General features: G+C 42.9%; 2 protein-coding genes across 8 annotated transcripts in view; one reads left to right on the forward strand and one right to left on the reverse strand.

Annotated features, from left to right (window-relative positions):
- Window positions 1-18,448, reverse strand: part of LOC133392704 (protein O-mannosyl-transferase TMTC1-like) — a 157,736-nt gene that overhangs the window by 14,973 nt on the left and 124,315 nt on the right. For all 4 annotated transcript variants that reach the window (XM_061653358.1, XM_061653360.1, XM_061653356.1 and 1 more), the window contains one exon: window positions 3,280-3,401. In XM_061653358.1, coding sequence (XP_061509342.1) covers window positions 3,280-3,401 — 122 coding nt within the window. The remainder of the gene's footprint in view (window positions 1-3,279; window positions 3,402-18,448) is intronic.
- Window positions 12,455-18,170, forward strand: LOC1278910 (thioester-containing protein 1 allele R1-like). 4 transcript variants are annotated; one of them, XR_009765772.1, is made up of 15 exons: window positions 12,683-12,811; window positions 12,889-13,084; window positions 13,163-13,844; window positions 13,950-14,227; window positions 14,311-14,399; window positions 14,469-14,724; window positions 14,798-15,007; window positions 15,232-15,280; window positions 15,341-15,751; window positions 15,815-16,108; window positions 16,173-17,446; window positions 17,519-17,672; window positions 17,754-17,839; window positions 17,905-18,006; window positions 18,080-18,170. XR_009765772.1 is itself a non-coding variant. In XM_061653354.1 (14 exons), the coding sequence occupies exons 1-13, from the start codon at window positions 12,489-12,491 to the stop codon at window positions 17,789-17,791; spliced, it is 4,254 nt and encodes a 1,417-aa protein (XP_061509338.1). In that variant the 5' UTR covers window positions 12,455-12,488; the 3' UTR covers window positions 17,792-17,839; window positions 17,905-18,086. The 4 variants fall into 4 exon arrangements, 2 of the variants coding, with proteins under 2 accessions (XP_061509338.1, XP_061509339.1); XR_009765773.1 differs by having other exon boundaries at window positions 18,114-18,170; XM_061653354.1 differs by having other exon boundaries at window positions 12,455-12,811; window positions 17,905-18,086.

The following is an 18,448-nucleotide window of genomic DNA, read 5'->3' on the forward strand; positions in this document are numbered from 1 at the left end:
CTCCTGAACTGCTTAGGCGATTATGCAGTTACAACGAGCCATTGTTAGTAATGATGCAAAACTTCATTGAATTCTTAATAATGATTATGATTTGACTTCAGCTCTTCAATTACACTAGGATTAGGTGATAAAGAATTATTTAAGATGTATTTGAGCTGAAGTATTGGCAAATTACAATATGAATAAAAAACAACAACTTGAAATAGAACTACATTCGAATAATAAATCAACGCGTTGTATCTGTAGCAAAAAAATTAGTAAACTAATAAATAAACCATAAATCTGTCTACATAGACTTCGTTACTAACCACGTTTTTAGTTCTCACTCAAAAATGAACCCTTTGACAATCTCGTGATTTTGCAAAAATGGATAAAAAAAATTGTTACCAGTTTTTACTCAGATTTTGAAGGTTTACACTTAATAAATGCTAAAAAAAATGTTCGAGTCGATTTTTCTTTTTGGTAGTATTTTTTATTATCTATTAGGGCCGGTCTGGTGGTACAGTCGTCAACTCGTACGACTTAACAACATGCCCATCATGGGTTCAATAGAACCCGAATAGACCGTGCCTCCATACGTAGGACTGACTATCCTGCTATGGTAACAATCAGTCACTGAAACCCAAGTTCACTTCACTAGTGAGTACAGGCAGACCGACAGCGGTTGTTGTGCTAAAGAAGAAGAAGAAGTATTTTCTATTAATCCATGCTTGAAAGTTGTATTGCTTGTAGTGACAATAAATAATTCAAGCATTGGTGTTTTCAAGACTTGTGCGTTGTATGCTTTCGTAGCGCTGCGATTGTAATAAGTTTTTTGCATCACGTCTGCAGTAACCATGTCTTGAGTAAAATTGTTTCTTAGAATTTTAGTTTCAGTGCAGAAAATAACATCAACTTACGATAACATAACTTACGATACTCTACACACAGCTGATTCACAGCGACGCGCGACGAAGAACGAAACAAAACGGAGAAATAAATCAGCCAGAGTCTCACTCGGGCAAATCATTACAAAAGCGATCTGCTACACCGAGTGAAATTCGGAGAAACACTCAATGGGTTAAGCAATTACATTAGCGCATTGGGTATTTTAATGGTATAACCATGTATGCTAGATGTGGAAGGATGAAGCAGGCACGTCTTGTTTGCTGTAAATATTTTTAACGATTTTTCTAAATAATACGTTTTACGCATCAAATGAATAGGATAATGTTTTCCCAAATTTGTTAATATTTTTGCTGTTAACTTAAAACTATTTAAGTTAAGGTTGTTAAGGTAAACTATTTAAAATACGGTTATTATGATGCAACGATTACTTCACATCCAAACCCTGAAGATAGTGGTAGCATATAAGGGTATTCAGGGGTTCTAATAGTTGTGGGATACTTTCTTGACTCTTTCTTCCGGAAAATGAACCTAATGTGATATGAATTGGAGTCTAGTACCCTTTTTGGATAAATCCAATTCAAATGAGCCTGTCAAAAACGGTACAACAAAGTGAAAAAAAGTTCATTTTCCGTAGGAAAGAGCAAAGGAAGTGTCCAATTGTCAAAAATATTTTGAGCTCCAGCTACCATGAATCTCCCGTTATGCTCCATAGCTCCGCGGTGTAACGCTATATGGTGCGAGCGTCGCCGGTCGATCGCGATGTATTGAACGCAAAAATACTCAGATTCTTTTGGTCAACAATTGTAGAAGAGTTACAAAGAGTTCGTAATAAATTTTGAACTTTAATGCATTAATTCGTTGTTGGAAAATTTTACTAACAATATCATATATTTGTAACACCTATAACTATGAGAACTTCTAGAAACCCGGTATAGGAAAACTAACTGAAAATTTTATTTATGCTTTACTGAGTGCAATAGGGCCGGTCGCGTAGTACAGTCATCAACTTGCACGGCTTAACAACATGCCCTGCCCGTATCTCAGATACAGATATCAAACTATATTAATAATAAAGGCAGGTCTTGACCGACCATGACTCCGACAACCGACTTCAATAACTCGATTTTGCGATGTCTTTTGTTATTAAATAAAAAATAAATAGATATGTGATGAGCCAAAAAAGAAAAGACAAAGCAAAAAGTAACAGTTTTGTCTAATTCATTACAATATCAGTAGTAATCATAAAAGGAACTATAAACAAGAAAATAAAAGCTCATTGCATCAAATATGTGGAATTGTACATGAATACAGTATTCTCGACCTTCCTCTTTGTGTCTGTAAAACTGAAAAGCTCTTTGAATGATGTGATCAACACTGATAAGGTTAATAGTGTTCGTTGGCCATCAAGATTCAGTCCCTTTTTTCTCAATTACTCTATTATGCTATTATTTTTTTTCTCTTAAAAAACCTGTCGAGCATCAAAGCAAAATAGGGTACTTTCCATCACCCCAAAACTATTCACGTGCACACCAAACGCACATACACACATACACAAACATTCATTTCGCCAAAAAACCATCAACTCATTTCAATTCATTATTCATATTCAAAACTCTACAACACCCTCACAGGTGATCCTTTTAGTTTCAGCTTGCAGAAAAAGTTTACCCGTACCCATCTCACCGGAGCCTTACCGCCCCGTTGTACCCGATATAAATCACCCGATCTGTGAGTTCATCCAACTGGTCGAACATTTGACTAGAAAAATAACTCCCAGCGCAAACACACACACACTCCCACCTACAAGCGAGAAACTTTGATTCTTTGTCACGAGCTCACGCTTTATAAATGCTGTCGTGTCGGAGGAGTCTAAAGCAGCACCTGCGCTCCGGCGCTCAATTAAAGTTCTACCGGCCGGCTGGGTAATTGGTACGATTTGAAAGTTTCCTTTTTTTCTAAAAAAAAACACCTTCCCTAATGTGGTTAGATAATGTGTTTGTGTGTGTGTGTGTGTGTGTGTAGCAGTGAGTAGTTTTTCTTCCATCACGCGTCTTTTGGTCGGGTAAAAGATGGAAAAAGCATTACACGAAGCGACCGCGCACACGAGACTTTGCTGTTCCTTTTCCACAACCCAGCACATACATACACACACACCCCACCGACTGGCACTGCTGGGGTTGTTTGATAAGGTTTGCCGGTCTTTCTAGTGCCCGGACATGTCTGTGTGGTCGCGGTTGTCGTATCGCTGTGGAGTTATTTCTTCAAGCGCGTGATGCAGACGGTATCACAGAGAGAGAAAAAAACAGAATAAAAAAGGAAAAAAATCCTCCCCATTGTAAATAGCAAAAAAAAAAAAGAAGAGGCAAAAACCGCTCCCTCTCAAACACTTACCTTGGAATGTAGAGAACGCGCTCGGCGACGACGAAGCCCACCGTTACGACGAGATTTGTGGCGGGCAGAAACGGCAGCACTAATAATAGAAACCCTAATACCACCGGCACGTGACGCTGATGCTGTTTGTAGAAGAAAAAAAGGAAAGAAAAGAGAATGAAGTGTTGTGAGCAAAAACGTTCACACGAAAGGATGTAAAATGCGGATGGAAAGAAGGGAACTGAAAACGCAGTCAGCTTTAAAAGCAAGCAGCAGGCAGGAAACGGATGAAAATGGTGCCTAGGGTGTGAAAAAATAGCCATCAAATAGTTGGGTGTGGTTGGGGAGAGAACTGTCGAACACCGGAAGCGGAAATCTTACTGTTGCAGTTTTTCTACCACGACCACCACCAAGACAGGAGAGCGAAGAAAATCAGTGCCATTTCTCCGTCTGGAAAATCGCTGCCCTTTACGCACACTGTTGGCTGGAAGCGCGTTCACCAAAGCTGCGACTGCCGGAAGGGGAGAGCGCTCGAGTCAGCTTTTTCACGTCTAGTTCTGTCTTCTGTCCATTTTTTCAGCTCCCCCCCCAAAAAAAGGGGAATTGCCAGTCCAAACAAAACAAAAAACCGATCAACTGAAACGTGTTCTGGGTGGATTTTTTGTTTGGCTTTGAGCTGGAGCCATAAACCCGCTGCGGCTGGAGCTTTGGAGTGCGGTAGAAACAGTTCCTTTTCCTTCCAAGCCAGCTGTCTAGTTGGGCGTGCTCATGGAAATACTGGGCGGATCACAAGCGCTTCGGGTAATGTCAATTTCCCATTCCTGCTCGGCAAGCAAGCGACACTGGCGGGCGCGAGAAGAAAAAAGCTCATTCTACTCCACACAGCTCAATTTCCCACTGGCTGCGGTGTTCGGTCTATATTACCTAATGAATACGAATGAGATACGAAAGTTTTGCCCGTCGCACTGAGCGGTCGTCGTCTTGGACACGCGCGGATGGAAGAATAAGTCCCGTCCGAGTCGAGAGAATAAGGGCAAACACGCACGTACATCACACACACCAAGCGAGGTAGAGTCATTCGAGGAAAACCATAATACAGTAATGATGGTTGGCGAATCGGAAAACAGAAATCCACCGCCCCATTCCCACTTAGTGGTTTTGGATGGCGATGAAGGTCGCTCACTTACTATATTAAGCGCAGCCCGGCAGCAACTAGCAGTGCTCAGGCGTGCGAAGGAAAAGTTTAACTAAAAGTTTATTTAATTTATTCATAACGTTACGGAGAATGGTGCTGGCACTGACATAGTAGACTGGCGTTGTAGGTGCATGGAGCAGGAAAATTTTGTTCACCAAGCTTCGTGGTTGTAAAGCCGTCGCTCAGCCACATTGTTTCGAGAGCTGAAAGCATGGCCTGCTTGCCTGTATTGGGAAGATTTTCCCGATGAAGAGTATACTTGACGTTGTTTCCAAACAGGGGAAGCTTTCCGAACATTTTGTGCAATAAATGCAAGTCTACTGGACACTGGTTTTACCCAGCCTGCTTGCAATAAATCCATTTCACTCCATATCGCAAGGGAAAGAATATCGAAGATGGAAAACCTTCCCCCTTCATTTCGCCGTCGCGCTACCTTTGCAATCAATTATTTATTGTGCTGGGCACGCATTTTCACCTTTCCTCTGTTTCCCCACAGACCTCACTCCCGCAAGAAAGTTTCAATTAAGTGTCGTCCCTTTAAGCCCTCCCTTTCCACTGCCCGAGTAAATGTTTACCCAGCCGCTAGTTTTCTCCTAATTAATTGCGGTGTGCGGGAGGTTCCCGTTTCGTGCCCGTCGTCGTTGCCAACACACACACTCGCCAGCCATTGAACTGTCCCTACCCGTCCGTCCGCTGCGTCGTGAGCAACTCTTTATTGAGCTATTTTATAGCGGGCAAAAGGGCATCCTGCTGTCCGGGGTTTTGCTGGTGCGCTGCTGAATTATTCAGCACAGTTAAGAGGTCTTTTTCATTACATTGATTGTTCGAAAGCGCTTTAGTTGGATTGCTTTGGGCTTTCAGAGGCGGGTGGAGAGTGGAGGGAGGGGGTAATTTTTTGCTAGCATTTCTGTGGCAGTTAAGTGTCTTCACAGCTATGTTACGGTTAGCGAGCAGCTTGCGATGCAATGTATGAAAAGGGGCAATTCGGTTGATCGTGGTTTCCTTATAAAAAAAAAACACGTAAGGTCTTATCGGGAATACATTCCTCGATAGTCAAATCTAAAGTTTAGCAGAACGTCATTCATTTGAAGGACGATTGAGGAGTTACAGCAAGACATTGTTTTATTATTTTAATATCTGTTTTATTTTGTGAGATTAGTGCAATAATGCACAACTCTAAGGAGCATGGATATTAATATGCTTTTCTCAATAATAAAACATTAATTATTAGATTGTTCATAACATAAGTCAATGATGAATGATGAGCCTCCAATGATTCATGGTGCAAGAAATACGAAATAAATATCATCACAAAAAGGCACTAAAAAAACTAAAAGTTTTTTTTTTAAAGAAAACGATTAATAACTCCCTTTGCCAAAGACTGTAATACCTTGCAATTGGTTCTGGACTTGTTCGATAAATGGTGTAAGCGTAATATGTTATGTCTGTGTATTGAAAAGTGTGATATGCGAAAAGAAGAAGTGAAGAAGAAAAGAAGTGAAATATGCGACCTATGTGTTCTACTTCACTCAAAACTGACTTTCAGAACTCATTACGAAGATGTTATCAAGTGAGCAAGCGTACGTGAAAACATTGTACTGTGCATGAGTTAGGGCAACACTGGAGTACTACCCAATTGTCTGGTGCTTATTTGCAGACATTTGGAAAAAAAGAATGAAAACGCCAATTCGCACGTTTTGCGATAGGACGACTTCAATGCAGTGACAGCAACACTTTGCCACCATATCGATCGCGTCGATTATTGTTAGGATTAGAGACCCTCGCCAATAGACAAAAAAAAAACACAAATTCTGTTTATTGCTGACGTACTTTGCAGACATATTGACTGTACGAAAATATTGGATCAAATAAAAACATATGTTAACAGACCAACTACAAAAAAATTTGACCTAATTTCAGAAATACGCGTCACGGATCGAGTGAACCTATTATGGTGATGACGCGCGAATCCAATGCACTAGCAGGCCATTTTGATTTAAATGAAACGACAATTTAGAGATCGATTAAGATTTGTATAACATTAAGTTGTTACTTATTATTATTTTTATTACTATTTTTATTACTACGGCCTATGTACTCATTTAATGGCGGACTTGCAACTCAGAAATACATATAGTACAATGAACACAATGAACACATTAACTGAGCTTCATTCTATTAAAAATATTATAATAACCAAATGCTATTTCACAAGCACCGAAGAAAATCGTGGTCTTCAACATTTTAATCAATAAATTTAACGAGTGATGGTCAAAAATCCATACAATTTATTCTTAGTGCTTCAAGACAACTATGAATGAATTCCTTTTATTTATGTTTTTTTTTTAAATTTAATAATATTCTTTCATTACAACACTTTCTTTATAATTGTAGGCTCCTAGTTGATATTAAAGCAGTTCGATGAACGTCAGAAAGCAAGCTAAAATGACACAAAAGTAAAAATCAGTAAGTGACAGCTCTCTGAACTCCCAAAACTCCCTCTAACAGTAAAAGCTTCCTCATTAGTTGGCATTTGCTCCTAGTAGAACCGCGGATTGACAGTTTGTGTGAGTTAAGGTAAAAAATGCCCGTTCTAAAACATTTTCTACCATTTTAACTATAAAGAGAGAAAATATTTTTTATGAATGTTGAATTCTACTGGTTTTTGTGTATATTGTAAGGATAAAAAATCATCTTATCATTGAATCTAAACAAAGTGATGATTTTGAAAATTCAAGATGCTTTGGGTATATTAAAAAAAAAAAAACAACAAACAGTAGTGCTCCCGTGGAAGTTCGAATGCAAAATATCATCATATTCTTTAAAAGTATCAGTTAAAGCTGTCAAAACACAGGAAGATGGAAGCGTGCCATAGTTTTAGATCTTCTACCTTCAGCCGTAAAAGTAAGCGAAAGAAAAGCCTAAGAAAAACACTTCACAAATTTGTCGATGCTTATTTAAGTATATTGGTTAGTAGTAAAACATTAACGGTAACGTTTTGTGTTTATCTTCGTCAAAGTTGTGCAAAGTTTCCAGCAAATTACCTTAAACTTTCCACCCCCAAACAAACCACAATCGTTAGCTTATAAAACACCCATCTCATAGCGAAGCGGCCAAATAGCACGACGGCACTCCAATCCACCCGGCTCATTCAGCTTTCTTCAGAACCGCATAACCACCCTGCCCTCAAGTCGATCTATTTGCAACCGATTTGTTGAACCCGCTTCGTTAGCACCGCTTACACCACAACCAAAATGCGCCTATCACAAGCCATTGGTCACCTTCTGTACCTAAGCTGAACGAAAAAACTTTTCACATCACACCGGCCGTTTGCAAACCAAAGTAAAGGGACGGGGCTCAAATTTTACGATTGCCGTAGTTCCTGTGAAAAAGGTGCAACCTTTCACTCCCACACAAACACACACATCATTCAGCAACGGGCTATGCTGCCGGTGGTGTGAGAGGAAAGGAGTGTGAAAAATTAATTTCTCTCTCTCGGGACTCCAAGCCCTCCTTTGAAGGCTTTTTCTCGCCCCATAACATATAGAAACCGTTCAGAAAAGGAGGTGTAAAAGTTTTCCGTGTCGAACCAGATAACCACATACACATACCCACATACACAAGCACACATATTCGGTAGCAATACGATAAAATGTGAATTGATTGCAGGGTTGCGAATCTCTTTCGCACGGCACGGCACGGCACGGCACGGCACGGCACAATTACTAAGTATTCTCGCTCTCGACCGATGTTATCCTGGACTAATTTCATTTCGTCTATTTATGGTATTGCTCGATACCCATCCCCTAGCTGTGGCCCCTGTGCGAGAACTCAAGCACTGCCGGGGCCATACCAAACCAAGAGCATTGTCTCGTACAGGCACCATCATCCTTCAACCGACGGAACGGTCGTTTTGCGGGCTTGCGGTTTTCCGAGCCCTACATTTTCCTTCAATGGCTCTGTCTATGTGTGTGTGTGTGTGCGAAAGTGTCTTATTCGATCCACCCCAGAATAACTTCATTGAATAAAATTGCGTACGAGACCAACCGACATGCATGTGTATGTGAGCACTCACTTTCAGCTCCAGAACTAAATGGCAAGATGAAGATAACGTATTGAGAGGGTATTTATTATCGTGCAGTGAACGTACCACATCTACTTTATTAGCCGAACACAGCTACACGTCCACGTCACGGCACTCCGCACTCCCAACCGAGTCCTTCTCCTACCCAAAAGGCGTACCGACGCAATAACCGAGCAATGTTTCGAGTGTTTTTATGAGATTGAAAGATAAGATGCTCACTTTTGCTTTCAACCATGCGGCTTTCCGTTTTTGCCTTGTTTTGCTTTTACGCCACGTAAAACACAAATGAACATGTTGTACCAGTTTTGTTTTGGACATTTTGGTGCTTGTTTTTGTTCCATTCTTTCGTGCACGCCTCTCGCCCAGACTGCTGTCCAGCAGCAGTAATAAAGTCATCCCATTGGCAAGGAAGTTCTCCTCCCTGTCCAGTGCTGGTAGATCAAAGAGAATGTTCTCAGGCAGGACGTTCCCCTTCATACACGCGGCTGTCTTAAACGGAATAGCCCAAAACTTCCGAGTGTGTTGTGCCGGCTACCAACAAAACAAGACACTGTACACTTCAATATGTTATTCTTTTTCCTTTGTCCACCACCAAAACGGCTCAGACCAAAAAGCAGCCAAACAGTTTGGGTGAAATACGCCTGGCAAGACAATTGGGCAAGTTTCTAGGACTCGAGCAAAACACGAACCTAGGGCGTTCCATTGGTTTTGTTCGCCGAAAGTGTTTATTCAGTTATACAGTACCCTCTTGTCCCGCCCGTTTATTGTCTGGGTGAACTGCCACTGCCAAAGGAGGGGGGGGGGGGGGAGGAGTCCAACAGTCCTATCAGGCCAATTGAATTACGTGATGAAGAGTGCTGACAGATATTTTTACGCAAGCTGCACGACGACGGTTCGAATTCGATTGACCATAAAACGAACCGTACCCGTTCCGTGAGAAGCAAAATGCAAAAGAAACGCGGGGGGAGTGCAGGGAGCACAGAAACCGGGTAGTTTTGTAGTAAACATGCTTTCGAAAACTTTCGTTCGTGGTACGGGACACACACACACACACTTTCCTAACGAAGTCACCCGGTCCGCAGTGGGGGATAATGAACTGAGTGAGCATGTTGTACCAAGAAGCGCGCACAGGCATGTATAGCCGCACACACATCAATAGTGTGGTGGTTATGTTTCATTCAATGTGATGTGTTTTGTGTGAGTGTGGTTTTGTTTGAGCATTCACGGGAGCTGGATGGAAGTTGTTGTAGGTCACTCGGAAGTAATGGATGGATATTGCTTGAGGGCTCTTTGTTCATTTTAATGAAATTGGCCGGCACCGGCATTGAATGTGGGTTCGTAAAATGTCAATGCTGCAATCAAATAAGCAAGATCTATTCAATGAAGTATTCCAATTCAAGATGACCTTTGGAAGGGAGATGTACAGGCAGCATATTCCAAAAACGCGACTTGTTTTTTGCACTGTTTTACCCATTCCAGAACAACATTTAGATTAATTATAGGATCTTTTTTTTTATTCAGAAGGAACGGCCCGAAAATGCCGTATTGCTAATTATAGGATCTTAAAACACTACAATTCTGAATATGTGTTTTTTGAAATTTTTTTAAGGAAATTTTTAAAATTTATAGAAAATCTGAAGAAAAATAAGTTTGAATTTGCCAACTGACGTTGTGTACATATGTTTCTAGTATTCTAGTGAGAAGAAATTTTTAATGGTTTTCCTTTTTCGAAATCCATTAATTTAACGTGAAATAAATTCCATATGGTGCCGAGACCAGGATAGGATGTTTATACCTAGGGATGATAGTCTCCCGATACGGTAATCGGTGGCCGTGGCACATTTTACATGAACAATGATGAGGCCGTCATCAACGGCATTGAAGGACACAGCGCTCGAAATCGTAATAGTTTAAAGTATATGTGTAATAAAAGCTGGACGTAATGTACAACTTTTCTACGACACTTAGCATTGGACTGACAGCGAAACTTAAGGATAACTTAATTCAGAGCACTAAAATCTTATCACATCAATCAAGCTTTCCGTATTATGCGTTTGTGTAGCGAAATTAAAATTAAATACATGTTTTTAAACGAAGATAACATTTAGCTTGTGGTTACTTTTGCTTTGATACTTTTTTTTATTATACTAACATTACGAATACTGTTTTAATTTATGAAACTGATGGTCATAAGGAACTTATGGCTTAAGTGTACTGACCATAAACAATATGCGGATCGGGTCCTTTCTAGATTCATGCTCGTAAAATTGAGTAAAATAAGTCTGTCAGATCCCATTATAGTTTGGCTCAGATCATACCTCTTAGGCCGCACATATCTAGTGAAACGTAACCAAAAAGTTTCGTCGCTAATCAGTTGTCACTCCGGAGTACCATAGGAAAGCAACCTTGACCCCTTACTATTTTCCTTGCATAATAACGATCTGATGTATGTGTTACCCGATGACTCTTATCTTTTATACAAAGATGATTTTTGTTGTTTATTTTTATAGAGCCTTTGAGCCGATTGACAAACGCGGATGATGAGAGGCTTTATAGTAGAGTAGGGAATAGTGACGATTGTATTATGCTACAGATTATCAATTTATTCTGTGTGTGGTGCTCGACCAAAAATATGGAAATCTCCATCAATAAGTGTTGCATTGCGTCTTTCCATCCCTTGAAACGACCAGTTGACAATAGTTACTCCATTTATAAAACTGAACTACAGCGTTGTACTTCAATAAGAAATCTGAGTGTTGGACTGGACGAAGAACTCACCCTCAGGACACATATCGGGAGCAATATTTATTTATTTATTGACAGAGCAAACAAAATGTTTTATTATCCTACAATCTTCTTAATTAAGAGATCCTCTTTGTTTAAAGTCAAAGTATAATTGTCTAGTCCAGGGTTCGGCAAACTTGGACTAGAAGAGCCAAATTCTACAAAAAAAAGGTAGACTTGTACGTCAAAGCCCAATTAGATAACTAAAAATTACTTTTTAAAAGTTCTATGTAATATACGTACGGCAAAGAGCCATCATCTAGGCAGCAAAGAGCCATAATTTGCCGAGCGCTGGTCTAGTCCGATCCATCCTTGAATTCAGCTGTGTAGTGTGGTGTCTTCAAACAATAAGGCTCTGTGCAAAATTTGAATCTGTGCAACGTAGATTTACTAGAGTCGCAGTTCGTTGCCTCTCTTCGAAAAGAAATTGTAATATGCCTGACTACCGCACGCGATGTTTTTTGCATGGACTGCAATCTATCGAGCATCGCCGAAAATTTGCACAAAGTGTGTGTTGTAGCTAAGCTGCTGAAACATGAGATTGACGCGCCTGAGATGCTAAAAAAATATTCTCATATACGCACCAGCTAGAATTCATATACAACAACTCTGTATTGACAATGTGCAGACAGTTCTATTCTCATTTAGAACAATTTCACTTTCATTTGACGACGCAGAGCTTTTAAACTAAGATTTAAGATGTACTATCAGACCCATTAATTGTCTAAATAAATCGACTAAATTACGAAATAAATAAAAAAACTGAATTATATTTTATTCATGCATGTACACTCTCATTGAACTGAAACTAGCCATTTTGGTACTCTTTTTCAATTCTTGCTCTTAATTATGTATATATTTATGTTTGCAAATGCACGTCCAATCATGTTATCAGTAGTTTTCGTTTTTCACAATCATTTGATTGCACATAATCACCTTGCTTCAGTACATGATTGTATGTATATCCCCCTTTCCCCCTATGTAACATTTAATATACGTTTATGTTACCTTTTACATTTAAATAACTTTTTGGTTTAAAAAGGTCAAAACATAATCAATTTTTCATCAATTTCTCAAAACTTTTTACAACTCACGGCAATAAAACTGATCTTTAATCCTCATTAAACCAGTGTAAATATCACTTCACGCTAGCAAACATTCAATTAGATGCCTTCCACGAGAATCAAACGACTCTCCTCTCACTACTCTCATTATCAGAACGCAGCTGATCATTACTGCCTTTTTTTGGTGGGATTCACACATATTCTTATCTCCTTGTTGTCCGAACAGATGAGGATGAGGAATCCCCTCTTACCGCTGATAATTAGCACGTCATTATGCATTGGTGGTGCTCGAATAATAGCTTGCTTCAGTTCACTTTTGGCAGCCAGCTGGAACAGATTTATTTCCGAGAGGGTGCAAGCTAAGATGAGGCATTTAGCCAGCGCCAGCTTGTTAGTGATAACGCTGTTGATTAATTTCGTTCATGGGTGAGCTTCTACCTAGCTCTTAGGTCCTCTTAGCTCTGATTTGTGCAAGTGAATGTTGCTTTTTCTTACTGTTGCAGAATTCTTATTGTTGGTCCAAAGCATATTCGCGCTGGGCAGAATTACACCGTCATTTTGAGTAGTTTTGAGTCCAATACGAACGAGCGGAACCTTCTCCTTCAACTCGATGGACTGTCAGCTGGTGGCAAGAAGCTACTGCACCTCGGTCAACCCGCCCGCGTGCAGCTGCTCTCAAACAGCGTGATTAGCTTTCCGGTAAGTAAATGCGATTAGCAAACCATTGCATCTAATTCTACCATCAGACTGCATCCCTTTGCTCCACATCTCATCAAGCTGCCCGAAAGCCTGCCAGCCGGAAGCTATAAATTAACCATCGATGGACAGAACGGATTTAAGTTTCACCGGGAAGCGGATTTGCTGCTCGCTGCGAGTACCACCACCGCCCTGGTGCAGCTCAGCAAACCCATCTACAAGCCCGGTGACGTGCTGCAGTTCCGTGTGATCGTGCTGGGCGGTGATCTAAAGCCACCGGCACCCTCCGTCACCGCCACCGTAATCGTGCACGATCCACAGCGCAATGTCATTCGCCGATGGACCGCGGTCAGCCTGCAGCTCGGTGTGTTTGAGGAGCAGCTCCAAATCGGAACCGTTCCGCTGCTGGGCCGCTACACAATCACCGTCACGGTCACGGGAGCGAATGAAATCGTCTCGAAAACGTTCGACGTTAGGGAGTACGTGCTTCCGGCGTTCGAGGTGGCAGTGAAGGCACGCGCTGTTCCGCTGGAAAAGCACCAGCGCCTTAATCTGACACTCTCCGCGCGGTACTACACCGGGCAGCCGGTGCGAGGGGTCGCCACGGTTGAGCTGTACCTGGAGGACGATAAATTGGATCAGCGGCGGGTGGTCGGCGTGTACGGTGCGATACAGCTCGAGCTGCCGTTCAACGAGCACCTGAGCGTGTACGACGACGCGCAGGACGTGCGTGTGCACGTTGCATTTACTCAGGACGAAACAAGTAAACTTACTTTCATGCGCGAGTTACAGATAGTCTTTTTGCGCGTAAAACAAGTTGTGCTAACAATCTCTTCAATCTCTTTCCATGTCGCCTGTCACACTTTAGATAGGACAATTTATAAGGAACAACGAATCACTGTTTACAAGCTTCCGTATCGGGTGGAACTCGTTAAAGAGCAGCCTGAATTTCGTGCCAAAGTGCCGTTCGACTGTCAGCTGCGGGTACGATATCAGGACGGAACGCCTGCAAAAGGAGCTGCCTTCGAGGTGAAGGTGGAGGGTGCTTACACAACCGATCGCCGGGTGGCCTATACAAGCGATGCTGCCGGTGTGATCAAACTGACGCTTCAGCCGGAAGCGTCTTCCGAATCGATCGATATTACGGTGAGAGTTGTTTGCGCGAGAAGTGTTCCTGGACAAAAGTGCATTAAAGAGAACGGGCGGGATGAATTTTGTTTCACGCACAGGTAAACGCTGGCAGCGAGGAGCTGCTTTACGAGCGCATAAGCAAGCGTGAAGCGAGCAAAGCCTTTCTGCAAGTAAAGCTTGATTCCGAGTAAGTTTGAGTAAACTTTGGACGGCGTTTCCCTTGAATGAAATGTGATTAATTCTTCGAAAATTTTAGTGTGAAAATTGGAAAACCGTTCAAACTAAAAGTGACGTGCAACGAGGAGCTATCCTTCTTCATGTATTACGTTGTGTCGAGAGGTGCTATCGTTGATTCTGCGTTCTTGCAGCCCAAGAAAGTCACCGAACATTTTATTGAAATCAAAGCAGCCGACCAAATGGTACCCAGGTCGAAAGTTATCGTTGTAACCGTTGCTAAAAACGTTGTACTGTGTGACTTTGTGGACATAGACTTTGAAGATCTCCGTAATAATGTGAGTCAAGAGTGTTTTGTTATTATGCCTTATGGTGTATAGATATTAATGAGAGTTTTCCAATTTGTCGCAGTTTGATCTACAAATAGACCGAACAGAAATCAGACCCGGTGATCAGCTGCAACTTAATATGCGTGGTCCTCCGGGCGCTTTTGTGGCGCTGGCGGCCTACGACAAGAGTTTGCTGCAGTACAGCAACAACCATGACATCTTCTGGGAGGATGTTTGGGGTGTGTTCGATAAATTCTACAGCGTTGAGCGGAACGAATTTGATCTTTTTCATGTAAGTATTGCAAGTTATAAGTTATCTGAGCTGCCACATATAATCCTCAGTAAAAACAAGTAGTTGTTGGGTAAAATACATCATATCAGAGAATCTGTAAAAAATAATTCGCATCAACGACAAATAAGAATAACTTTCCTGTGTTTGGTTCCGAGGTAGCTCCTATTGAGTGCGGCTCTAAGGTTGCAAGTTTAATCAAACGACATTTGTTCAATCATTTTCAGAGTCTAGGACTGTTTGCACGAACAATGGAGCATATAACTTTTGATAAAGGTAAGAATCGTACCAGCTCGTTGTACTCTGCCTCTAATATTGATTTTATTTTGTTTAAAGCAAATGATCAGACGGCTCGAGATGGATCGTCATCGAGCAAAAACGGTCTCTCCAATTCACAAGTCTCTTTTCGAACCAATTTTCTCGAATCTTGGCTGTGGAAAACGGACAAAATTGGATCCTCGGGAAGCACAACGATCAAGGAGAGCGTTCCAGATACGATCACAGCATGGCATTTGACAGGATTTTCCGTCGATCCAGTGTATGGTTTGGGTATCATCAAGCAGCCGCTTCAATTGACCACCGTTCAGCCATTTTACATCGTGCCCAACATGCCGTACTCCATCAAACGGGGCGAGCTGGTCGAGTTGCAGTTTATCGTTTTTAACAACTTCCCAAAGAAATACAAAGCATCCGTGACGCTATTTAGCGTGGATAATCAGACCGAATTTGTCGGACGACCTGCTACAGGTAAGAGGACTTTTGTGAGGCTTACACTGGCCCAAAAGCATAAATCGTACACTTCCTCAACAGAAACAAGCTACACCAAATCGATTGAAGCGTCTCCAGACACTGGTGTTCCAGTGGCGTTCCTAATAAAAGCACGCAAACTGGGTGAGATGACCGTGCGGGTGGATGCTTCCATTGAACCTGCGAAGGACTCGATCGAAAGCGTCATTCGCGTGATTCCAGAAAGTCTAGTAAAGCGTGAAATGATTTCTCGCTTCTTCTGCCACAACACCTACCAGAATCAATCGTTCGTGCTGGGGCTTGACTTTGATCGGAAGGCCGACGCTGGGACGAGGAAGATTGACTTCATTCTCACACGTAAGTTAGCCTTCAATGCTAGAAATCAGATCATACTAAAAGCGTCCTAACGTCTTCTTTCCAGCAAACATCCTCACCTCGGTAATGGACAACTTGGAGAGTTTGCTGTCCGTGCCGACGGGTTGCGGCGAGCAGAACATGATGCGACTTGTCCCCATCGTCCTCGTGCTCGACTACCTAACGTCGATCGGGTCCGCCGACAAGCAGCTCACGGCCAAAGCGATCGGACTGCTTAGGGCGGGCTACCAGAACCAGATGCGTTACCGCCAGCCGGACGGATCGTTTGGGCTGTGGGAGAAAAGTGGAGGGGCCGTCTTTCTGACCGCTTTTGTGGGTAAAACGCTCGCCACCGCGGCAAAGTACATATCCGAGATCGAACCGAGCATGGTGGAGCAAGCATTCGATTGGCTTGCCGCTCGCCAGCACAGCACTGGAAGGTTCGATGAGGTTGGGCCCGTGTTCCATCGTGACATGCAGGGTGGCCTAAGGCAAGGCATTGCACTGACCTCGTTCGTGTTGATTGCACTGCTGGAGCAGCCGAAAGTCGCGACCAAGCATCGGGCAGCGATCGAAAAGGGCATCGACTATGTCACGCAGACGCTGGGCAGTATTGAAGACTCGTACGATCTTGCCATAGCTACGTACGCGCTGCTGCTACAGAAACACAGCTCAGGCGAGCGGTTCTTGGAGAAGCTCATCGGCCTGTCAACGGTGCAGCAGAACGGTACGGAGCGCTTTTGGGCCCGCGATGCGCACGGTATTGAGACGACCGCATACGGGCTGCTTTCTTTCGTGCTCGCGGAGAAGTACGTGGACGGGACCTCCATAATGCGGTGGCTGGTGAAGCAACGCTACACCCCCGGCAGCTTCCCGCGCACGCAGGACACGTTCGTAGGGCTGAAGGCACTTACCAAGCTGGCGGAAAAGATCTCCCCGTCGAGGAATGATTACTCGGTGCAGCTTAGACACGCCGGCCGTAAGGAAGAGTTTCGCGTCACCTCACAAGATATCGGTACGCTTCAGCACGCCCAACAGGGTGTGGATGAGACGGCTCAGCTCGAACTGCACGTCGCCGGCATCGGTTTTGGGCTGTTGCAGGTAGTGTACGAGTACGGGGTAGACTTGCGCAACTTTACCGCCCAGTTCGTACTGGAGCTACAGAAATCGGTAACCAACGCAAACCACCATCTGCAGCTTGAGGTGTGCTCGAGCTTTACACCGCAGCTGTCGGACGGCCGCTCGAACATGGTGCTGGTGGAGGTGAACTTCCCCAGCGGGTACACCGTGGAGCAGCGCGGGCAACCGATTACCGGTGCAACGAAGCATAATCCGATACAGGTAAGTGCGTCTTCGGAAGAGTTGCCGTCAGCTTCAATCGCTCACACGTCTACCCGTTTCCCGGGCACACAGAAAACGGAAGTACGGTTCGGGGCAACCTCGGTGGTGGTGTACTACAACAGCATGGGCCCGGAGCGGAACTGTTTTACGATCACTGCGTACCGGCGGCAGAAAGTTACACTCAAGCGTCCCGCTTACGTTCTGGTGCATGATTATTACGATCCGAGTAAGTAATCTTGCGCTGCAACCACTTTACAATCTCGCTTCTTGCTTATGTGTTGGCTGTGTGTGTGTGTTGCTTTCTCAGAACTGAACGCCATTAAGATGTACCAAGTGGACGACTAGGATACGTTTGCAATGCAAAGCTTCCGTGGTGAAGCTGTGTAAGATTCGGTAAGCAGCTCTAGAAATTCCTTGAACGAAGTAATTTCTCAGCAAATAAATTCTATCTTTTGCAGCATGTGTTTGTACTAAATCTCTTCAACGAAGCGTTAGTTTAGATAACATCACACCAGAATGTTTTAGAAAGTATTTTCGGTGGAATTTGTTACAATATTAAGGTGTGAGAAATTGTTGGGACATAAATGGAGTTGACAATTGTTACAGTAAATGCTTGTCACGCTTTGGTGACAGCAATAATGCTGGGATGTTTTTTTTTTGTTTCTAGGAAGGTCAACCTAAATCCTCACAAAAATACACCAGAATCGTATCATAATCAACAATACATTGAAGGCTTATTAACGATGTCAATTTACCAGGAATTGACTCTTTCTTTCTCGTCTACGGATTTATTTCCTGCGAAGGCCAATATATTTCGCAACCGGCGGCGGAGCTTATCGGTTTGACCGAAGCGCGTGAAGCGAGACATCTTTTCCGTGTATAACCACCCTCCCCAGGACCCCAAAAGCGGTATCCGGTCCGTTACCCACTCCGCTGGTTGGGGCTCGGGAGTACATCATTTATCTTAAGCTGTCATGATTTCGGTTCGCCTGTCGTTAGATT

This window comes from Anopheles gambiae, chromosome 3 (assembly GCF_943734735.2).
Source record: "Anopheles gambiae chromosome 3, idAnoGambNW_F1_1, whole genome shotgun sequence".
Taxonomy (NCBI): domain Eukaryota; kingdom Metazoa; phylum Arthropoda; class Insecta; order Diptera; family Culicidae; genus Anopheles; species Anopheles gambiae.